This window comes from Poecile atricapillus, chromosome 2 (assembly GCF_030490865.1).
Source record: "Poecile atricapillus isolate bPoeAtr1 chromosome 2, bPoeAtr1.hap1, whole genome shotgun sequence".
In the NCBI taxonomy this organism is placed as follows: Eukaryota; Metazoa; Chordata; class Aves; order Passeriformes; family Paridae; genus Poecile; species Poecile atricapillus.
The window spans coordinates 123764889-123789876 of record NC_081250.1 but is presented as its reverse complement, the minus strand read 5'-3'; the positions used below and the strand labels follow the sequence as shown (position 1 = coordinate 123789876).

At 37.5% G+C, this 24988-nt stretch overlaps 1 protein-coding gene across 1 annotated transcript; it reads left to right on the top strand.

Moving 5' to 3' along the window:
• Window positions 1–694: 694 nt before the first annotated feature.
• PEX2 (peroxisomal biogenesis factor 2) lies at window positions 695–24351 on the top strand. The gene is made up of 2 exons (XM_058832531.1): window positions 695–1019; window positions 19607–24351. Exon 2 carries the CDS (start codon window positions 19626–19628, stop codon window positions 20538–20540), a length of 915 nt encoding a protein of 304 aa, XP_058688514.1. The 5' UTR covers window positions 695–1019; window positions 19607–19625; the 3' UTR covers window positions 20541–24351.
• Window positions 24352–24988: the final 637 nt, after the last annotated feature.

The following is a 24988-nucleotide window of genomic DNA, read 5'->3' as shown; positions in this document are numbered from 1 at the left end:
ATCTGAGGAACTATAACTCTTAATGCCACCTGTGAATCTGTGTTAGTGAATAGGTCAAAACTAAACATAGCTGTGGTTTGGAAATAAATAAACCACTATTTGAGTATCTTTTAACTTTTGTTTAATAAACATTGGCAATTCCCCCCAACACATAGTTCTCTTTAATTTGCTTTCCAAAACAAAAATATACAACTTCACAGTTCAGCTTGCCTCACCTAAGGTGTCCAGCGGAATTAAATTATAGCTTTTGAATCACCTAAAACACTTTCGAGCCCGTGAGGGAAAACCTGACACCGATGCCAGTAACTAACCGAGCAACCACGTACCGAACAGTGCAACCGCTTGCGAAATACTGCCTGCAGTGCTTTTTTTTTTAAGGAACTGTTGCCAGGCTCCTCTCCCAGTCTGCTTGTTTCTCCTTTCACAAGCCTGTGAATCCTACCAGCAAACGCTCCACAGGCTTCCCGCCTCCCCATGGACTCCACCCCAGACTGCCCTCGACTCCAAACTGCTCGGTGACCACGCTACCCCAGGCCAGGAGTCTCTTCACTCCCACACGAGCGGCCCCGGCCGAGCCCCAAACAGCGGCACCGCAATCCCCGTCCCTCCGGGCCCACCGACCCGGCACCGCCAGCCCCGGCCCCGCCCCGCCTCACCGCCGCCATTGGCTGCTCTGTCCCGCGCCGGGCCGCTGATTTGCTGCTCGGGCTGTCAGTCAAGCAGCGCGCGGCCAGCCGTGGCACGGCCGCCGTGCGGAGAGCCCTTCCCGTGCGCCGTCCCGGTCTCCCGGAGCGCTTCCTGCGCAGCCGCGCCGGGCGCAGACCGGCGAACTGCGGGCTGTGCGGCCGCTCCGGGCAGCTGCCGCTGTGACCCGGCTGGCGGGACGGTTCCCGCGAGCCGGGGCGGCTGAGGGGAGAGCGCCCGAGGCGGCTCCGTGGGCCAGAGATTCGCTGGGAGGCTCGAGGCTGAGCCCGGCGCACCCGCGGAGTCGCGCAGGGCTGGGCCCGGCAGCGGCGCAGGTCAGTCGGGGCGCGGGGCGGGATGAGACGGAGCGGCTGCGGCTGGCGGGAGCCGCTGCACGGGCCATGGCCTTCGGCAGAGCCCATCAGGCACCTCCCGCGGCCTGGCAGGCCGGAGCAGTCCCTTTGGCTCAGGCCCCGGAGCTTATGCAGGGCCTGCTTATAAAAACTTGTGTTTGGCCTCCTGCACTTCCCGGCCGCCCCGTTCCGTGAGTCCCGCGGGCGTTCAGCCTCCTGGTGCCGCAGCGTGCAGAGACGGGGAGCTTTCCAGCTAGGCCCCGGCCTGCGATAAGAGAGGACAGAGCCTGGTGACGAGCTCTGCGGAGATGAGAGGGTATAATATCCTGTCAGAGGGGTATTATCATCTGAATTCTGGTATCAGCTGAGAGACTGAAACGTTTGTAATCTTCAAGGGTCATTCCTATAACTGCCACTATAGGTGGCAAAGAAACCTAAAAATGAGGGTGGCAGCTTTCCACTTTCTATTAGTCCAGTTTTGGGCAGCCTGTAAAAACCATTGGTTCACCACAAAACAAATGTGGATTTCTTCTGAATAAATGGCCGGTGTGTTTTGACAAACAGACAAAATTCTGTTTATGTTATCGTCCATACTGGTAACCACAGCACTGTGTATTACTTCAATGATCTTTTACCTGTCAGTGTGAGGGAGGTGTTCGCTAAGGTCAAAGGTGAAGTACGATTAAAATTTGCACTAAATGATAAAATTTGTACTAAAATTTGGGTCCAAAGTCCTTTGCCATTTGATTTCATTGGAAGTTAGTTCTTGTCAGACTTTTTTGGAGCTTTTCTTGACATACAGTTTAACAACAGTTGTCAATAAAGTTTTCTTTTTAAGATTAATGTGGTTTTTATTCTTTTTGAAGATCTGTTTCATCTGTGTTTTCTCCTACAGATTGTTTTTCATATTTCTGCTGCAGTTGCTCCTCAGCAGCAGCTTGTTTTTCAGTTCATGGCTGTCCATCATGACTAGTTTATCAAATGAAGTGATTAGTAGTAAAACAACTGAAAGTGTCATTGCTGATACTTAATTAGAGTAGTAAATAAGCTATTAAAGGGAGGGAAAATTAAATGGGTTTTTTGAGGGTTTTTTTTTAGTGTTCATTTATACTGCATGAAGTTATCAATTTCTGTTACTTGCTATGGGGTTAAATTCACATCTGTAAGATGTAAAAATTAGCTCATTAAAAGTTTTTTATTTTTAATTTTTAGTGGAAATTGAATAAACCAGTAGGACACATAATCAAGAGTACTGAAGGGCTTTGTCACCTATATTTTAATTCTTCTGGAAATTAGTACAGAAATAGATGATCATGCCAGTGTTGAAATGCCTACTTTGGTTGCTAGTGCCTCTAGCATTAGGTGTTAGTAAGAATACTTTTTTGGAGTTAGTGCTGTGTTAATGGTTGGACGTGATGATCTTAAATGTCTCTTCCAATCTTGATTGGAGTTCCAATCTTGAATCTAGGATTCTGTGACTTACATTTTTAATTGCCATGGTGACTGTAGTGTTCTCCATATTGTAAAGTTTTTGATTGAGTCTGTGAATTGGAAAGTGGAATACATTTAAATGTATTGTCTGTGAAGGTTTTGCAAGGATCTTATATTTGCCTACTAGTCTGGATTTTTTGAGGAGAGTCTGAAAGAGATGGGGTATTTGGGCCTTTTCATGTAGTGAGAGTTTGTGTGTATATCAATATTTCAAAAACCCCACTGTTATGTATGCATATTGCAGTTCTTAAAGTAGGAATTGAGGATGTTTATTATTGACTACAGAGTATTGTGAAATTGCATTACTCTGGGGCCAAGGCAACTGAAGTAACTCTGCTTAGCATTTTGCTTCTATTTTTACATCCTTTTAACTCCTAGGCTTATCTTTGTTCAAACTTGAGGGTTTTACATAGCCTTTTCAGCAAATTAAAAAAATCTGTTCCCATTAATGTTGTTTAAATTAAGTAAATAATTAAAATTAGATATTTTTCTGCATGAGTGTCAAACTATCTTTTCCTTTTCTTAGAAATGTTGAAAAATGTAAAGTAATAGTAGTGAACTTTCTTGTATTTGATCAGCTTATCTTGCATATCTTATAGCTAATCTTAGAACTCTTAGTGTAATGGGGCAGACATACAAAATATCATGTTCTGAATTTATTTTTTTAAAAAATTAATTCTTAGTTGATGGGTCTTCAGATGCATTATGGATCTACCCACTTATTAAAGGGCTCCCAAATAGCTAGAATGGTGTGCCTCAGTTAATGTCCAGAGTGTATTAGATATTCGGCTGGTTACATGTCTGTTCTGTGTAAGGAGGGTGTTTAGATTTGGGAGGGTATTTTTTTTCATTGCTGAAAAAAATTGTTTGGGAGCTCTGTTTGTCTCCTGTTAGACTCTTTCATTATTCACCCATGTCTGTAGGTGAAGACTGTAGGTTTAATGTCATTAAAGACTGTAGTGACTCACAGAAAGGTTTTGATACGTAAAGTGATCCAGGACATGAAGGAAGTAAATGTTCCTGTAACAGACTAAACTAAAACTTTGAACACTTATTATTAGTATATAAAGACTCAATTGAACCCTTCATAGAATAGGGCAGGAATGGTAGTTTTTATATTCTGATAGTTTTTGACACTGTTACTAATCCAAGGACCTTGATTTGTTCTTTGACATCATATGCTGTGGTATAAGTCAAGAAAGACATTTTATCTCCTCTGTTTATAGTTTTTTGAGGTGATAGTCTTGAAAATGGCTAAAACCTGCTACCTAGAGAATATTTGGGAAGGAAACAGGTTAAATGCTACATAGCATTAATACCAAGAATATTGTGTATAATAAATGACTCTTCAATATATAAATTATCAAAGTGTAGGGAATGATATCTGAATCCAGTATTAACATATAGCTGGATGCAGTAATGAACCACATGGTTGTTAAGGGGAAAAAAACCCTAAACATTTAATTCTGTGTTCAAAATGTAAGATAATGAGAATGTCTTACTTTTTTATACGTGTGAAGGTAGTTTCAAAGCCATTAGGTTCAAAGATAAAGGGAGGAGGGTACAAAGAAGGGAAGAGATGGACAGTTTCTTGAAGGAAAATTAGTAGTAAATTAAACAGTGGACAAAATCAGTCACCAATTTGAGATGATAATTTAAATACCTTTTACCCACGTGTTTTCTTTCTCTATTGGCTATAATGGCCTGCTTTTGCAGAATTTTTAAAAATTCTGCAACGTTGTTGTTGCACTTGAAATTTCTGCAATTGTTCAGTGAAAACAACAATCAAGAAGATGTAAAGAAACAAATAAATTGTGTCCAGCTGACACTAACTGATGAGCTTCAGACATAAATGCAATTTCATTGAATTAGCTTGTAAGCATGATGTGCTCCAATAATAATAATTAAGATAATAAGAAATGTGAATAAACATTTGAATTAAAAGATAGCACTGTATTTAATAATAAATGTTCTTCATATATTACCAATAAAATCATTCTATATTAATGTCAGTCTAACTGAAGAGTAAGATATGTTATTACATTTTTGATACCTTACTTCTTAAACTTTTTAGGTATTCAATGATTTTTGGGCAGAGAGGGCTTCTTTTAAGTCTCTCTAGGTAATAACTTCTTCAATAAAGAAGTTCACTGTGTTTGTGCCAGTTTAGCAATGTTTCCTTTAAGCTATATGGTCTCTGGCAGAAACTAATGTAATCTATTTCTTATTCAGTCGGTTAGTGATATTAGTGCCGCCTTTCTCTGAGACCCGGGTTTAAGAATATGAAAGTAAGATCATTGCCCTGGATTTTTGGAAAGCAAGCCCTGCCTTCTTAGGGATCTACTTGGAAGAATCCCCCAGGGTCAAGCCCTGGAGGGATGCAGCAAATCAAAGAACTCAAAGATCGCCTCCTCAGAGCTCAAGAGCAGTCCATCCCAACACTTAGGAAGTCAGGCTAAAATACCAGCAACCATGCATCAATGAACAAGGAGCTCATCACAAAAGTCCAACATTAAAAGTAAATGTGCAAAAGCAGGAGCAGATTACCTGGGAGCAGTATAGAGGCAGTGTCTGAGCATGCGTGGATGTGGTTAGGAAAGTCAGACTCACCTGGAGTTGAATCTGGTCAGGGATGTCAAAGGCAACAAGAACACCAGTAGCAGGAGGAATACTAGGGAAAATGTGGTCTCATGGCTGAATGAACAGGGAATGTAGGAAAGGCTGAGGGTTATGCAGGCTGCCTTTGCTTCCATCTCTACTAGCAAAGACCTTCAGAAGCTGTAGAACAGGGAAAAGTCTGGAGCAGGGAAGATGTGAAAGAGGTGTAGGTCAGAGAATACTTATGTAAATAGGACATAGGTAATGCTCTGGGAATGAACCCATGAGTGCTGAAGGAGCTGGCTGATACCATTGTGAAGACAGTCTCAATAATCATAGGGATGGGAGACTGAGGAACTGGGAGAAGTGCCTGTAGACTGGAGGAAAGTCAATGTTTTTTCTGTTTTCAAAAGGCAGGAAGAAATTATCAGGGAACTACAGCCTGACCAGCTTTACCTTGATCCCCCAGAGGGATGGAAGGTGATGGACCAGCTAATCCTGGAAACCCTTCTAAGACACATTAAAGAAAATGATCAGGAGTAGTTAGCATGGATTTACTAAGGGGAAGCCATTCTTGACCAACCTGATAATTTTCTACAATGAAATGACTGGCTTGGTAAGCAAGGGGAGGGAGGGCAGTAGATACTTTAAGTAGGTCTTTTAGCAGTGTCTCCTGTGACATCCTCATGGAGAAACTGCTGCACTATGGGTTGGGTGAGCAAATAGTGAGGTCAGCATAAAATGTGTTGAACAGATGGACCACAGGGATTGGCAATCAGTGGTGTGAAGTCTAGCTAGAAGCTGGACTACAACTATTGTTGTACACCAGGGGTCAATACTGTGTTCAGCCCTGTTTAAAATCTCCATTAATTATCTGGATGATGCAGTGTGGGCAGTTAGAAGATGATAATTTTGTCAATTAAAATCAGTCTTTCAGTGGAATATCCTAATGTAAATTTCTCCCTAGCAAGGTCTGATTCCCAGCTGTTATCTATTTAGGAAAAACATCTGAATTCACGCAATTTCTCAGAGCATCTAGAAAGTTAATTTAAATTTTCAACCTAAATGGTAGTACATTGGAAATGGACTCATTCACTATATTGCTGCTGCAGTTAATGAGAACAGCCCCTACAACTTGTTACCTCTCTTGGACTACAAAAGTTTACTTCAGTATGGTGTTTTCAGACAGGCTGCTTATGCTGTTTTGAGGTTTATATTGGGTTTTCTTGGTCTGGTGTTTTTTCAGAGATAGGGTTGGGCTTTTTTCATTTTGACACCTATTAGCATACATACTTTTTCACTTAGACCACTGAAGAGAGTCACACCCCTTCTCTCCCTCTCATTTAAACTAACAAGCATGCTCTCAACATTGGCTGCTGTACAGCACTCTCTGTAAAGTTAAAAGCAACAAATAAAAAAAAAATTAAAATGGCCAATGCGTTGTGCTAAAAAGATGCAGGCTCATAGTCGGATTGTGCTGTACATGCACAGAGAGGGTAGCAGGCTTTCTGTATTGTTGCTTCTTAAAGAGCTAAGTTGTTCATGCAGCCATACAGCTGATTTACTACTAAAAGCATCATCAGTCTAAACTTTACAAAAATCTTCAGAAGTGGATGCTGTCTGTTTGTAGCATGCCTCTTATGTTTGTAGCATGCCTCTCAGAGATGGGGGTAAGGGTTTTTTGGTTCGTAGGTGGAATACAAGAACTTAAGAAGTTTGAGTTAATTTCAGACTTTTTTGAAAGGAAACTAAATTTAGATTTTTCAGAGTAAGGGGGAAAATTAAGATAAAGAACTTTGAGGTAGAGGAAGACCTACACAGTATAGGAGGAAAGAGGAATTACAACAATGGTGCAACTCTTGATTCAAGGTTGATTCTGATTGGGTCTGGGCACTTCCTCCTCCTTCTGCAGTGGAGGACCTGAGGAGGGTTTTTGCCTTTAGGAGGAAGTTGAATTGAATGCGTCTAATATTTATGTTTGTATCAGTAGCTGCCTGGGAACAATGTCCTTAAAAATCTTGTCTGACACTCCTTATCTCCACTCTTGGATTTTACTAAGATTGTAAGTGGGGCTAGAAAAGAAAGGAGTTAATCAAAATTTAAATTTAAAGAAAACTTTAAAAAATACATCAAAATAATAGTATCCAGAAGTAATAATTCAGTAGGCAGAGAAGCAGACAAAAAAATATCACAGGAGGGGTTTGGTAAGGAGGAAAAACCTTTCCCTGAAAAGGAAATTAATATAATGCTATGACACTGTGGGGCATATCTAAATCATGAAGGGAAATACACATTGGAATTGCAGAGGGATTTCAGAAGCTGTAACAGCATACAACTCAGGCTGCCTAGCAAGGAAATTATTATCCCTTTTCTAAATTGTTACTTGTAATACATGTATGCAACCATTCAGTTGATTCTAAAATGCTAATGAAGTTCTAGGATTGAGGAGAAGTGTGGTGGAAGCATATCAGTCTTCCCTTGTGTGCTTAAAGTTCCCATAATTACCAAGTAATAAAATTGTCAAGGATTGGGGACACTGAGCACATCAAATTTTCCCAGCACCCCTAATAGTCATTGTGTATGCCAGACATTTCAAAGTACAATCATGCAAAAAGAAGCTAAAAGTAGGAAGGAATCACATAGTGTTAATTTAAACAGAGTAGCCTCTAACTTGCAAGTAGAATGAATCCTACAGCAGACTTTTACAAATACTTATTTTCTTTTTAGTTTTGAAAGACAGCTAAAACTTTCATTATTTGTATTTGCAGTGTTGTGGTGCTTTGCTTGCATGTTCAGCACGTTGAGCTTGAAGAAAGAACAGTTCTTCAAGTCAAACAAAAGGCTTGAGTTTCTGTCTTGCTGTTGACTGGTGGTGGATGTTAGAGTATGATGCTGAGATTCAAAGGCTGCTGGTTTGACAATTACCTGTTTTTCCTGACCCTGTTGTTCCTTTTTACTGGTACTGCATGTATCTTATCTGATTCTGTGGTGACCTGTTTGTGTACTAAAGCTGCAGAAAAATAAGTTAAAATAGGTCGGGCTTTTACCAGTTGAACATGCAAAAACACCTCAATAGACATTCAAATGAGTGCTGGTGCTAATCTATAAGATAAGGACATACACAGTATACACAGTAGAAGAAAAATAGGAGACAGTGACTGTAGCTGTCAAAAATTACATTACATTAGGTTTTTATAGAACACAGGCCTGAAAAATGAAACATATTGTCAAATAAAATACTGTTCTTTATCCTTACACCAGTTTCATAACTTATGCCATATAATACAAAGCTGAAACTTAAAACGTGGAGTCTTGTCTTTTTATTGATGCAGGATGTTACTGGTTCTAGTAAATCATAAATATATACAGTCTGTAGCATCACTGTTTTTACAGAGAGTCCTCCTTTAGGTACAGGTGTGGACAGGGGCTAATTATGACTTAGGCATTTAGGACAGATTTTACCATTCTTATCTAATAAGTATTTCTAATAAAAGGTTAAAGGACCTTATGTTCCTGCAGTGCAGTTCTTGGATCAGCATTGTTGCACTTGCATATTGCTGAATATTCATGACTGTGCAGTTGGTATGCATATGTATGTAAAAAGGAAGAAAGTTGGAATAAAATCTGGGCAGTGACTGTGTTTCATAAATGATAAGCATAAAGTGTTTAATGCAAAATTGCAGGGTTCTGTCATCTGTGGTAAATTGTATCAGTATATAGAGCAGGTGTTGCTTCTGAATCTCTTGCATGTATCTTCCCAATCTTCATCCTGGCATCTCCATACTTACCTGGTGATCCATTCATATGAATCAGACAAGTAGGAGCAGAACAGACACAGAGCTATGAAACAAGAATTTAAGTTAGATAACTTTTTCTTTGTTTTTTAGCTATTTTTGAATGGAAGAAATGTTAAGTAGGGGCATAGAAAAGATGCATAAAATTGGGAATGACACAGTGCTTGACAAATAAGGTGATGTGAGATGCAGTGCCCTTACAACAATGAAATGCAGATGTTACATATATCATGAGGTGTAAGATCAACTTTTCAGAAAAGCAACAGTAACCAGCAAAGGAAGAGTTATGGCTGTAACTGCCCTCACTGGAAGAGTTATGGCTATAACTGCCCTCACTGTGCTCACAACTGTGCATTCATGTTCTGTCATTGGACCATTCTGAAATGGCGCTGTACACCTTTGCCACCAGGTGATATTTCACCTGCTTTACACAAAGGATGGCACATTTACTAAGCCTTGCATTCTTTTCACTGCTGCACATGCATTGCAGTATTACCTAGCCATCCTTGTACCAGAACCTCATATCCTTATCACACCCAAAATATCTTCAAATATAAGAGTCTCCCAGTCATCCTGTTGATCACATCAGCAGCTGAGACCTATATTATTAACTTAATTCTTAGAGTTGTTTAGCTTTTATACCTCCTGGTTTAGTCAGATATCCTTGCCCCTTCCTTAGAAGGGGCTGTTTCTTCCCAGCCAACTATCACAGTTGCCACTCTGTTCAACTACTTTGACCAAATCTCTCTTCATCATTTTAGTTCATCAACAGTAAAGGGAAGGAGAAGTCTCCAAATAATTTCCATTACGTAGTTCCAAAGAAAAAAGAGCCTATTGTATACTAGGCACATGTTTTGCTCAGCATCTAGATCAAGGGATTTTTAACCATGTTTTTTGGAAGTCTTCAAGTTACAATGCAGCTTTGTTTTTTACACTTTTGGGTTTTTATCGCTGATTGCTTTAAAAGGAACAACAGCTAGATTTCATTTAGTGTAACAGAGAATGAGAATTTATAAGTGGAACTGACACGTCCCTTTAGAGATGAATTTGTAATTTGATGTACTAAGGAGCAGGATGACAAAAGAGGAAATAAGACGAGGGAGGAAGAGAAAAAGGATATGGGATTAAGAATAAGTGTTAACTTGTTACATGCTTATCTTCTTGTTTATTCCAATAAATGAAAATTAGGGCATATCAAAAAAGTTGATAGAATGATGCTGTCTCTATCTTCTATGCTACGCGGAATACAAATGTATTTTGAGGTTTTATAGCCTTGAATTTAGCATCACAAATTTTAAAAGGTAGCATTTAAAATATTAGTTATGAGGTAATTATCAGATCTGGTTGTTTGGATCTAATAATCTGTCTTTTAAGAGTTCTGAATGATGACAAATTTATCTGAAGTCAGTAGAAGCTTTTAGCATTCAGAATATCTTTAGGAGTGGCCAGTAATAGTCTTGGTTGCTAGCATTCATCGAGGGGATATGTTACACTGATGTGGGATTTTCAGTTTCCATCAAATGCTGACAGAAATGACTGATTTACAGCTTCTAACAGTGCAGCACTTTCCTGCTGCTCTTCATTACTGTTGTATCAATTCTGGCTCTTCTGAGCTGGTTTTGATTTTGTAACTCAGAGCCCTAATATTTTGATTCTGGCAGGTAGTTTATGGAAGATAAATCAATGAGCTATCGTTATGTTTCCTTGCTGTCTCCAGGCATTCAGCAGTGGCTAATCTCTTGTATCTCATTTTATGAAAATCTAATTTTACTGAGTTAAAATTGGAAAAGCAGCCTGTGATTTGAATGTGTCATTGTCTTGTGCTTGGTCTTTGGATCTTAAATGTAACTGTAGCATTTAGGATTCTGGGATTATTTACTAGTTGTTCTCTTAAACTCCTTAATAAAATTCTTAATTTTATCTATGGAGTTGATTTGTTACACAGTCATTCAGTGTTTTCCTTGAATTCATCTATTTTGAGAAATAGTCCTTTCTCCCAGGAATATAAGGAATAAATAATAGTTTTTGTGATTGCAGTGTGTTACTGACTTTTCAATTAGTGTTAGCAGTTACTCTAAACAGTTGAAGAATCAATTTATGTTCTTTAGAAAATGATAGTATTTGTCTGAAGTATATAGAAATTCACACAGTAATACAAAATCAATCTTTTTAAAGGTTATTTGAGGTAATGATATAGTGATAAGTTAATTTTACAGTGATTAAGAGACAACACAGTTGGGGCTCCCAATTAGACTTTGATCTGAGGATATTTCTCTCTGCACTTGATAAGCAAGAAAGAGATGAGAATTAATGGTGAGACATGAGGCTTTGAGCAGCTGGGGTCCATGTTCTGTCTTATGAGAGTTGGTGTAAAGGAAGATTTTAAAATTAACTGAATATGTATCTTTTGATTTCTCGTTTTTAAAATTTATTGATTTTAAATTGACATCTAAAATATCCTCTGCTATTGAGAGTATCCAAAGAGAACAGTTAAATGATATGCATTTTCACAAAGAAGAAAGTAGAACACTCCACATCATCTCAGCATTCTTGTGATGGGTGGAAAGGTAGTTTTCATTGCTATCTGTTGGTACCCTAACTTTATGAATACCAAAAGGGGGATAGTAAACCAAGGCTGTGGCTTACTTCTCTGCTCTCACACTTACCCAGTATGGTAACACTGCACAATACCAAATGTAGCTCCTGAAAGAAAAAGGAGCTGTGTGTTAGTGTTATCTCCAAAGAGCAGAAGATTACTAGCATGCCCACTCTGTGTTCTGCTTCCCCATGCTTGGACCGTTGATCTCAATGCTGGGACTTGGCAGAAGCTAGTCTGTTGAAAAGGCTGCAAAATTGTTACCCTTAATGTATATCCTGTTGTTTCTCTGTGTTGAGATAGTTCATTATTATAAACTAAAATAGTAATAGTGATTGTTAAAAGAGACTTTATATCAGGAATTCTTCTGTGGCCTGGGAATTAAAAGAGTTGTCCAGGCAGAAATAATACAACAAGATTAGTGATTAATATAAAAGAATAGCATAGGAATGTAAGAATAAAATCAATGACTCTGAAGAACAAAATAAGTTTCAATTTACAAAGCACAAGAAAAGAATCAATGAAAGGGTCCAAAAATCTGAGTAAGAGGAGGCACGAAGGGATAAGTCCATTACCTAGATCTGTTATTAAATAAGAAGGGAGAACAAGGAACAGACTTTCAAAGACTGATTCTTTCCTTCATACTTTGTAAAAGAGATATATTGTGACCTGCTACTTTCATAAAATTAATCTTAGACAGGAAATAAGAGTGGAACCAAAGCACAGAAAGAATAGCCTAAGGAAGCTTAATATAGATGTGCTCAAGTGGCAAATCCTAATAAAATTCATCCTAAAATGATTGAGGAATTAGGCACCGCTGATTTTATTTATTTATTTAATATCCCAGAGGGTGGAAATAGCCAGCAAAATGGGTTTGTGTGTATCTGGTTTTGTGCCTCTTTATTCTTCTGTTAAGAGAATTATTGAAACTGTCAGTTTTGATTCCAAATAAAGGTTCAGGAGTAAATAGTTTAGCAATTAATTTGTATCTAATGATGTGTAGAAGAGAGATGGTAAAACAGCCAGTATGGTTTGGTGAGACCTGTTTGTAAGAAACCTCAGTATTTTTCTCTTCTAAATAAGAATAACAAGTTTAGTAGGAGGATAACTTTAGGTGCAATAAAGCTTGATTTTAATAAAGTCTTTTTCCCTACATGAGCAAACTATGGAAACATAATATCAATATTGTCTCCCTTAGATGTTGATGTTATCAGCATCAAGTTGAAAGATTGCCTTTACAGAGTAATTATCTATAGTACCCTGTCAAGATGAAAGGCATTAGTGAGCTGGATGATGGAAGAGAACACATACTTAGAAAAACTACTGATGATACAAGCTGGAAAGGTTGAAAGTTTAGGGTTTTCTTTTTTAATTTGTTTTAAACATAAGATCTGAATCCAAAATACTCTTGACGAGTTTGGAAAGTGTAAAATCAACAAGATGAAAAACAATGCAGGCATTTAACATGAAGAGCTCAAATTATGTGTATCCAAAACAGGAAATCATTATTCAGATAGAAAAATGAGAGAAAAAGACATGAAGATATAATAGATCTCAAGGTATATTACTGCTGGGATAAAGGTAAAGTTGTTATTTTGTCATGGATTTTTTTACTTGGGTTTCTACTTTGGGTTGGTTTTTCTAGATCATACCAGGCATATCATAGGAAAGCAGATATTGTCTAGTTTGGCAAATCTTCTGTGGGTAGTTGGTCCTCTCACATGCCTTGCTGCTTTTTGCTCTTGAGAAGGTGCAGCAAAATGGAAATTCCTTTTCATTGTTCCTGATTTCTGCTATGGAATGAAAACCATCCTGATTTGTACTAAACATGCTGTATACTGAATAGGAGAAAAAGAGTCTTTGTAATTATTAGGGTCATAAAACACTGGAACATACTACTCAGAAAAACTGTGGAATTAGCTTTCTTGGTAATTAAACTTGTGTCAATATATTCTCGAGCCTTCATGCTGTTTGTGTTGCATTAGGATTTGGTGGTCTCTTATAGCCCGCTCCATCTCTCTGTACGTACAGTGTTAAACTACATGTGTTGTCTACACAGAAGAGATTGTGTAAAACAAATCTCAAACTCAGTGAAGTTAGTAGATGTGCTACTTAACACATCCTAAATATATTCTTAAATTCACAGAATGAACTAGGTTGTAAAAGATCTTAGAGCATCAAGTCCAACCTATGACGTAACACCTCCTCATTAACTAAACCATGGCAGAGTATCATGTCCAGTCTTGGTTTAAACACCTGTAGGGATGGTGACTCCACCACTTCCCTGGGCAGATGACTCCAGTGTCCAGTCACTCTTTCAGTAAAGAATTTTTTCCCAATGTCTAACCTAAACGTCCCTTGGCACAGCTTAAGAGTGTGTCCTCTCATTCTGTCACTGGTTGCCTGGAAGAGGAGAACAACCCTCACCTGACTACACCCACGTTTCAGGCAGTTGTAGAGTCAGAAGGTCTCCCCTGACCCTCCTTTTCTCCAGGCGGAACAACCCCAGCTCCCTCAGCTGTTCCTCGCAGGGTTTGTGTTCCAAGCCTCTCACCAGCGTCGTTGGCCTCCTCTGAATGCGCTCAAGTGTCTCATGGTCCTTCCTAAACTGAGGGGCCCAGAACTGGACACAGCACTCAGTCTGGCCTCACCAGCACTGAGTACAGGGGAAGAATGGCCTCTCTGCTCCTGCTGGCCACAATACAGGCCAGCATGCTCTTGGCCACCTTGGCCATCTGGGCACACTGCTCATGTTCGGTCAGCTGTTGGCCAGTACTCCCATCCTGGGCACTGTCCAGCCACACCAATCCCGGTCTGTAGCACTGCAGTGGATTGTTGTGGCCAAAGCACAGGACTCAGCACTTGGACTTGTTAAACTTCATGTTGGACTTGTTGGACTTTGCCCATCTGTCCAGCCTTTCAAGGTCCCTTTGCAGAACCCTCCTACCCTCCAAAGGATCAACACACACTCCCAGCTTAGTGTCATCTGTAAATTTACTCATGGTGCACTCAATCCCCACATCTACATCATCAGTGAAGATATTAAACAGGACTGATCCCTAGGGGACAGCACTAGTGACTGGCTGCCAACTGTTAGGAACAAATTTTGGTTTTTAATTTAATAAATATGTTTTTATTTTGCTTCTCAAAAAGTGATTTGACAGATCATACTTAAAATTATTTTGAGGCTTCTGCATATATGTCTATCTGTCATCTAATGATTATGCTAGAAGAGCAGGGAATGTGATTGCAGTAGCTCTGAGATAGAAACCTCTTGATTACTCATCCACGGTATAAAAGCCCTGTGGAAAAAATGGCACCCAAGAGGTTGTATTTGTATATTTCTGCAGGCAAAGTTTACAGACCTGTAAATTTAAATGTAGAATTTTTGTGGGCAGAATGCATTGACAAATATGCCTGATGGTAATACATCTCCTACTGATAGTACCAGAACAGGTCAATAATAATGCTTATATTGATAGCAGCAATGCAGGAGATGTTACTTGGTATTATAGCTAAAATCCATGTTATCCCCTTAATTATAATTACATTAATATTGACAGGCTGTTGACAATGCTCACATTACTATTGATAGATTTCTGTCAATAACATGTTTCCAAATAAAATATATTCATTCATAATTTCTACAATGCTCAATAACAGCACTAATATATACCAGAATAAATTCCTTTTTCCCTAGTGATACACAGTAATTTTTTTTTTGTATTGTACAAGTGGGATTGTTTATTTGTTTGGTTAAAAAAGACAAATCAGGCAAAATATAGGTTATCTAAGAAAGGAATTTTTTAAATCTTTTTTTTTCTGCTAGGCAATTTTTTTTTTCTATGCAATATCTTTGACAGTAGAAAGTAAAGGGAGAACCTTAAAAGTACTAGTCTTTACTCTTATGCATTAAAGAGTATTTATGTAAGAGGTTCATCACACATCAAGTTTATTTTATATCTGAATGTCGATACCTGTCCTTTTCATTATTGGGTCTATGATTCTTAGTTCTTGTATTTTAAGCAATTTAGAATAAGAGAGTTAAAACAGTAAGGATTTGACAAATATAATTTAATAAAAAATTGTGGACAAAAACAAACATTCTCTATTTTCTGTTTAGCTCAGCAAAATATAAAAGGCAAAAATAACATTTAAAAAAGTACAAGATAAATGTCTGAACATTTATAGGGTGTGTTTTTATCTAGTTCTAAGTTATTATGGTTCTCATTTATTTCTACTGTAGTACTACTGTCTTCAAAAACAGTGTAAACTGAAAACCAACAAATTTCTGAAATAACTTTGTATATAATTAATTTTTAAAGGGAAACTTCCTACCATGGCAAAATTGAGATTAAAATTTAGGGCTCTTCTCAAAGAAACTGTTGTTTCTATTCAGATCATTAGGACATTTAAAGACATTTTCATAGGACAGTGCAGATTTTAAACTGTCCTTTTTAATATTTGCCTGTGGAAAGTAAATGTCTTCCATTTATGTGCAATAAAGCCTTAATTCAGAAGAAAGCATAGTGGATAGCAGAACACTAAGCACACTGAAATGTGCTTACACATTAAAATCAGAAGAAATCAGAAGTATATGGATATAATCACTGGGTAATTTGCAGGGTCCAGTTAACAGCCAAGCCATAGCCTATGACAAGCTTTAAATGTTCATCGTAAAGAACTTCAGAACAGAGTCCAGATTTATTGCTTGAATTTAGAAGACTTAATTATTCATCAAAAAGAAAGCTTGTTGTTGTTGTTTTTGACATAGCTATGTTACAAGCATAATTTAAAAGATGGCATCATTATTGTTGTTTGGTATTCTTCTTTTCCATGTAGTCTGTATAAACGTGACTAAAAGTTCAATCAATTTGATAGGTGGTAATTCGGGAAGAGACATTAAACATGACACCATTAAGCAGTATATATGGTGCTGATTCTGATTTTTTTTAAAAGGAGACTTGTTGGATTTGGCAAAATTTCGAAGGTTAACAAACAGTAGTTGTGCTGCTCAGAGTGTTGTCTCAAAAGGGGTTCCCATTTTCTATATACAAAGTTCCAGCGCACTCTGGCAGATGCAATGAAATTATTTCATCCAAGTACAGTTCTGTATAGGATGGTGGGCATGAAAAAAAATATAAATTAGATTCTGCAGTGAGGCAGTGGGAATGTCAAGCTCCAAGTCCCAAAGAAGATCTTCACAACATTTAGTGTACTGTCCTGTAAAAATTTTGAATAAATTAATTGCGAAAATGGGTAGGTTCAGGCATCATTTGGTCAAGTTTCAAGAATTTCCAAGGATGGAGATTTCAGTCTTGGTAGACAAAATGTTCCAGCTTCTTTGGGTCTAACTGGAATTTCTCATGTAGTGACTTAACACACAGTTGCCTTTCTTTCTTTCATTGCATCTCACAGAAAACTTTGACTTAATCTTCTCTGCAACCTTTAGGAAGTAGAATATTATTCATAGACCACTTCTTAGCTACCTTATCCTTCAAGTTGAATACTTTTGAGTTCCTTCAAGCTCTTCTCATATATCAGGACCTGGGGTTCCCTGATGGTATGAGTTACAGGACTCTTTCCAATTTGTTGACATTTCTTTTGTACTGTTCATAGAAAAGAGCCAAAACTGGACTTAGTATCCCAAGTGTAGACTCACCAATGCCAAGTGGAGGGTAACATGCACATTCTTCAGTCTGCAGGCTATACACGTGCTCATGTGCTGCAGGGATGCACTGGTGGCTTGTGTTCAGCTTGCTGCCTGTCAGAATCCCCACATCCTCTTTTTCAAAGCAGATGTGCAGTCATACAGGCTCCCAGTCTATGTGTATTTCACAATCCATCGTAATGCTGTGGATTTGATACATTTTCCTTTGTCTCCATAAAGTTCCTGATGATCCATTCTTCACTTGCTTAAGTTTCTTTAGATAATATATCTATAATAGGGTGAAAAAAATCTGTAAATATTTAGTCTATCTTATTTATGAGAAACCTACAACAGAAATTTCTCACAGCACCTGTGGTAATGAACAACAGTTGGAAAAGATGGTTGAACTGATGTTGGAAAATAGTAGATGGATCAAGGAAGTTGTTGGATAAGATGTCCCTTTTGAGTAACTTCAGCATTTTTAAGGGAGGTTTTGTGCGTTGGGAATTATGTGAAACTAGAACAAAGTGAAATGAGTAGAAGAGAAAGTGAAGCAGACATTAGACTTTTAAGGGTTACGAGTGAATAACCAGTGACATGTTCCAGAGCAGATGGTTATCAAAGGCTCTGGTTCCTAAAATTATAGCGTAGTAAAAACATGAGGGATAGGAGGGTGGATGGTCATTGGTGCTGGATTTTTTTAAGTGGTGCAGCAAAATCCAGTAGGTGTTGAATCAACCCTTTGATCATAAATTAGAGGGAAGTTACTTGGATTATACTGGAAAATGTTTCCTGTGCTTTGGGTCCTGCGGCAGAAAATACTTAAGTATGAGGGAGACAGCCTTGGGTGTACAGCCTTTGTATCCTGGTTTTTCCAGCTGGAAAAGTGGGTTAATGCAATGAACCCTGTAGCTGTTTGCCCAGAGGAGGTGGCCTTATACTGCCTTCAGCCATGTTTTGCCTGCTAATAAGGAAGGAGGAGTTTAAAAAAAAGTGAGTGGAGCTATTGTATGCTCTACCCATGTAGCTGTCTTAGTTAATGGGAAACTACTGTTACACACCCTACACTAAGAACAAAATCATATTTCCTTGCAGTAATAACTGACTATAAATATGGAAAGCAGTAGGAAAGCCACAGATGATGTTTTTGTTCATTTGAAGGATTTTATTTTTACTATTCTTGGCATCATTAGCAACCATTGCTACCAAGATCCTCCACAGCATCTTTTACTCACAGTAATCTTGTATGGTTACAAGATATTTCTTTTATTTTATAAATAAGAATTTGAGGCACTACCTCCCATACTTTCTCCAGAAGTCTGTGAACTCCTTGCAGGTATGTTATGCAAAGAATTTGGTTTAGAAAGTTAAATAGTTGCCTACTGTCTGAAATCACTTCTAAATCACTTTGGGGTTTTTTTCTTTTGACAAATGGAAGCAAAAATTGGTTACCCCACAATTTTGCATTGAGGTGCTACCTGTATTTTGCTTTGGCAATTTATTGCATTTACTTCTCAGTCAGACTTCCAGATGCAACAACATTTAAAAGAACCCATTTTAAAAAATACATTTATTTTTCTCTATGATGCTTGATCAAGAATAGTATACATTTGTTGAGGTTGCTAATATACATTAATCATCTTGCGTAGAAATGTTAATATGACAAGTAGCACAATCCCACACCTGTCAAAAATACTCTAGAAAATACATGCAGACTTCAGTGAAGTACTGTATAATAATTTATGTCTGAATGCTGAATATTTCTTTAAACTTATATGATTTTTCTCTAAACAACTCATTGCCTTTATTGAGAAAATTTTATTCATTCCCACCTTAGTTTTCATCCATATCTTTATGTAATTCCTAAAATTGTCAGTATTTCTAAGGTTTTGCTTTCAACTGTGGTAATTGAAGTGTTCATATGACAACAGTTCGTCTGCTTCACTGTTCTTTTCCAGATTTTTTGGTTAGTATGTTAATTTTCCTTATTTCTCCATAAAACACCGTATAGTGTTACAGTTCTTTCTGATCTGTTTTAAGGTTCAACTCAATATTAGTTATGCCCTACAATATTTTTTAAAAATGTATATGTACATTTAATAATATTTATAGATATATAGATCTGTGGATTTTTCTTAATATCTAGATGATGTTGAACACTTTTTTATAACCAAATGTTAACTGTTTGTGAGAAATAGTCAAGTATAATTTCTGCTGGAAATGAGATTTTAAACTAATTTGAATGTCTAATAATTTTATATTAATGTACAGCATCCTGAAAGGGATTGTGACATATTAATAACATATTTATAGAGCATTCTGAGAACTTTGTTTGTTGTTTCTTGTCTACTGCTGGTATATTACAAGTCTTTTATCTTTAATAAAAATAGAAATAGGAAATATTCCATTATACTAAAACTTATTTGTGTTTTATTTCTAGAAAGATTTTTTGCGAAGAAATGGACTCCAGCATTGAAAATGAAAAGAGTGTGAATCCTGTGCTCAGAATAAGTCAACTTGATGCTCTTGAACTAAACAAAGCACTGGAACAATTAGTGTGGTCCCAGTTTACCAACTGTTTTCATGGATTTAAACCAGGGGTGTTGGCTCATTTTGAACCAGAAGTAAAAGCATTTTTATGTCTTATATTATGGAAATTCACTATCTATTCCAAGAACGCAACTGTGGGACAGGCTATTCTCAATATTCAATACAAGAATAACTTAGCTCAGACAGAGAAATACCAGCCTCTGAGCAAACACCAGAAGTTGTGGTATCTTATTTTCACTGTTGGTGGAAGATGGTTGGAAGAAAGATGTTATGATTTATTTAGCAATCGTCAACAGCAATCTTTCGGCAAAATTAAGAGCTGTATTAGTTTTGGTTCTGGACTTCTTAAGCTTTGTGGACTTTTAAATTTTCTGATTTTTCTTCAGAAAGGAACATTCGCAACACTTACAGAACGTATTCTAGGAATTAGGTCAGTTTTTTGCAAGCCACAAAGTGTTCGTCAGATAGGATTTGAATACATGAACAGGGAGCTCTTATGGCATGGCTTTGCTGAATTTTTGATATATCTGCTACCACTCGTTAATGTACAGAAACTGAAACTTAAAATTTCTTCTTGGTGCTTGCCTATCGCAGGTCTTTCCAATAGTGAAAACACATTAGCAGCTCACTGCAGGGAATGTTCACTGTGTGGGGAATGGCCTACCATGCCACATACCATAGGCTGTCCACATGTTTTTTGTTACTACTGTATTAAAAGTAATTTTTTATTTGATATGTATTTTACATGTCCTAAATGTGGCTCTGAGGTACACAGTCTTCAGCCATTGAAGTATAAAATTGAAATGGCAGAATTGCACGTGTGATGTGAGGTTGATTTAGTTTTATACTGTACATGATATGTATTGAAGAGATTAATGGAAGAATTCAGAAATTATTGAAAGCAGACTGCTTAAAGATAGTTTTGGAGACTGTAATTTATTGTAACAAGTATTTTTACTGGTCTTAGATTTTTATTGAGTAACAGTGCTGTAATGCTTTACCCTGCTTGGAAGGTATGGGGAAGGTAGCTGGATTTACTCTGGGTGGCATGGGAGAAACAACAACATTCTCAGGAGGTTCAATACTTGCAAACTTTAGAATATTCCAATTGAATAATGCACTTGGCAAACTTTGACTTAGCAATCTTTAACATATCCAGACCCAGTGCCATTACCAGCTTAGCTAGTAGATGGATTTATTTAGAATGTTGTTCTTTTCGTGCCTAAAGAATAATTTTAAATTTGAATTCTTTTAGTGTAACATCAAAAGTATGATGTTACACTAAAAGAAACAAAGGTGTAAAGAAGGTGTAAGCAAAACAGTGTACCTTCTAGACCTTCATGAGATGACAGCTAATTTGCCCAGGTAACCATGTCTCTGATTTTCAGTTATGTATTTATTGCCTACCACCTCTTCCCTCAGAAGCTGAGGGATGAAACCCATCATCCATTGGAATGTGGCAGCTGTTCAGGGTAACCCACGTTCTTCTGAGTCAGAGACACTGAAGAGAACTGTTTACTCACAAGATGCTGTCTGTAGGAATTACCACTCAAGTTTTTTGGTGTGGTTAAAGTGAGTGCCAAATCTTAAGAGTTCACTTCCACACAGAAAAAAATCAAATGCAGTTATGTGCAGTTTAATATATTAAAATAGGTAATTTCCTGTGTTTTTCTTTCACTGTTTGCTTTCTTAGTTGGCTTTGCAATGTTTTAATTGTTCTAACACTTTGTCCATTTACTTTTCAACCTGGTTTTATAAGATTATTTTCTTGTTAATTGCAATCCTTTTTTGGCAGAAAGTCTTATCCAGAAGAGTCTCATTAACAGAAAAATCCATTACATCCTCTTTTAAATCTTAAGTTGTCAGAAACATTTACAGTTAAATTGAATAAATAGCTTTATGATGGCTCTGTTCTTGATTGGCAATCATCAATAGTCAGTCCCAAAAATAGCAGGCTAACAGCTGATTGAGTATCTTTTGATCTACTTTTATGAAATGGTTTATTACATTCTTCATTCTACATTCTGATTAGAACAAGCCACTAGCCTGTTTGTTTGAAGATCTTAAATTCTATGTTTTATCTTTAGAGTGACACACAGTGCTTTCATCTGATGTAATTAGATATAGTTAGCAGGTGGGCAGCCCAAAACTTCATTAATTCTGCTACTGTTCTGTGAGTCAACAGAGACTTCAGAGCACATGCTTCCAGATACTGTGCTGCAGTATTATTTGCTGTCAAATGTGTATATTAGCAGCCTGACATATTTCTGTTATTTGCTGTTGCAATTAGAACCAGCAGGTGTAAACCTGTTTTTATTAGAGTATGAAAACTGACAGGTCATTTGGAGAGCATCCTGAAGTTACTTCATGATCCTGAAGGAATTTTGTATGAATTGTCCATCCATGATACTTAATAGCTTTTCCCAAGGAAACATATTAGCAGCCCTGACATCAAGGTGATCTAATGTCTTCAGAAACATTGTTAGCATTTTTGGTACTTTGGTCTTTAACTATACTTACTAATTAAGACTTGTATGCATCCAAAATCCAGTGTTTGTAGCTTACAATCATAGCAGACCTTTGTTTGCTGTGGACTCTTCATTTATTCTGAAGTCTCAGAGCAATATTTTGTCAAAAGAGCATGGATTCGCTCTATTGGCTTCTGCTAGGTGTCATGTCCTTCTTACATTGGAGTCAGCTTCTTTCCTATTTATAAATGTTTCATTTTTTGAATATGAAAGAATGTTATCTTCCTTTTTCATTCTACCTCCTTCTGTCCTGCTGTTTGATGTGCGTAAGCTGTACGAATTTCCTGGGGTTTGTTTTGTCTCTTGCAGCTTCATTCAGGTAAAGTTTGTACTCTGTTTTTCATCCCTGCTACACTATAAGTACAAAACCTGTTTCAAGCAGTTTAGTACCTCTATTGTACAGCTGTTTTCTGCTGGCTCTGCTATATTGCACTTTACTGTTTTGTTTTTTTTTCTGGAATTAGACTTCTAATACTTAACCTATGCTGACTTATTATAGCAAAGTGTTGTTCTACTTCTGTAGTGTGTCCTCATCACTCTGTTTGGTTTGTAGCCCATAACATTAACAAAGTTGTGGCATAAACAGGTTTTGTTATCCTAAGACCCTAGATATTAAGGTGGGGGTTTAGGTCTTTTCCATGCAAGTAAGCAGGTACCAAGCAACTCACAGAAGTGGGTGGTTTGGGAAAACAATGGTTGTTTATGTCAGATACAGATTTTTTTTTTGTCTCCCATATCGTAAAACCTTTGCTCAGTAGTATTTGCAGCTGAGATTAATGAGACCAGGGTTCCAGCTCGAATATTGAAAATCTGCTCGCTACCAGCTTATCTTTTTAGTACTTCAAAATCAATATTCAGCATTTTCCTGAAGCACTTTAAAATTAAATATGTACTTTTTTTAATATTTAATTCTGTTTTGTTGTGTCTGGTGATCTATAAGCTGCAGAAGAGTCTTAGTTGAAGATATTACAGGAAAATACAATAATTTGTAGATTAATCAAAGGGTAATTAGTTGTACATATTAATTACCTTGATAATTTGTCCTCATAAGCATTATATTTTTCAGGTTTAAACTCTGCTTTAACAAAGGACTGCTACATCTGGTCCTACTTCCTGCAGTAGAGGGAATACAATTGTTTTGGAATGTTAATCTTTAAACAAAAGGGGGTTACTACTCAGCTACCATTAGAATGTAATTGTGAGTAGTCATAGGTGCATCAGTGAAAAGGATAAATGGTTAGAATTTGAGGGAGCTAAAGGACCAGAACTTCTGTTCAGTCTTCAATAAGAGTTACAGCCTTTTGTTACCAGTTTTTCTTTGTGTTCTGTTGGCGTTGTGTGCTTCATGGACATTTCATTATCAAAAATCAAAAAATGAAGGTGTAAATGAATTACATTAAACTAATTACATTCATAAACGTACTAGAAAAGTTTTCATTTCTTCATTTGAATGAGAATTACGAGTTGCCACAAGGCATGATTCAGGATGCATTCAGATTGAAGGAGTCAAAGAATGCTGATTTTTACTTCCACATACCATCACCATTCCATCTACTCTGTATGTTTTAAGGGAAGTCTTATATAAATAATTTTGTAGAAGACTTACAAGCAGGAGTTTCTGTAAAAGAAAAGAGATGGAAAGTATTTGATTTCTGCCTTACCTGGAAATAGTTGCTTTTTCTTAAGTGTGAGATATGATGGACAAAGATGATCTCAGCATTAGTAAAGAGACAATGTGAGGAAAGATGAAAGATAATGTATTTGCTAAATCTATTACAATGTTGTTACTTGAGAATATTAATGCAATTGTTATCTGGGATCTGTCATTCTTACAAAAACCAAGTTGGCAAATAAATTATACTTTTCTTAACAGGAGGTCCTGAAGTTTGCCTTTTTCTTAAAAGAGTTTTTCTGGAAGGGTGGTTATTTCTTACTGAGTGGGTGACTTCATACTGCCATTTATGAGACTAAAACGCAAAGTGAGAACCTAGTTTAGACTTCTCTTTAAAACTTGCTTCAGTTTTAGGTTTAAGCAAATTATCTTCTTCACTTTTCTTTTGAGCAGATTAGTCATCACTGTTACACTTCACTGTGTGTTTGCTAGGAAGCTGTGTTGTCTTGTACTAAGAGAATATTGTGGCATGATGGCACAGGAAAGGGTCATGCTTATTGCCATGACAGATAATAAAACTGTTGGTCATTGGTTTTTAATACAGTATGGTAACCTGAGCTGCTGCAAGTTGTAGTGCATGCAACCAAAACAGCAGAATCAGTTTCAAAATGGTGCTTCAACCCCTTACCTATTCCCTGAAGGAACTCTTAGTAGAACTAGTTGAATAGATTTAAGCTGCCTGCCTTCAACTTCCCAAGAGAGTTTTGCATGCTGACAACATTAAAACTTTCACCTAAATTGTCACCCCCATCATAAGTTTCTGCCATTACAGGGGACTCCACTTCCAAAGCAAGGAGCTGGCACAAGCGTGGCCAAATACCATTCAAGGAGAGGACATCTGTGTGTAGAATCCCTCCCAGAAAAATCACAAACATGTGCAGGCAGGTTTGTAGCGCATCTGCTAAAGCCAACTAGTCATCTTTTCTGTTCTCTAGAGCACACATGGGGTTTTAGAATTGTCAAACTGTCTCTTGATCTGCATACAAATATGCAGATCTATTTCAGATAAGAGGTGTGGTGTGGGCAGACTTGTACAGCAGCAGGTGCAGTTAGTTCTATGTCTTGCAGGCAG

What these genes read in the sequence shown, in the direction of transcription:
- PEX2 (XM_058832531.1), top strand. Translation starts at nt 19,626, where the DNA reads ATGGACTCCAGCATTGAAAATGAAAAGAGTGTGAATCCTGTGCTCAGA.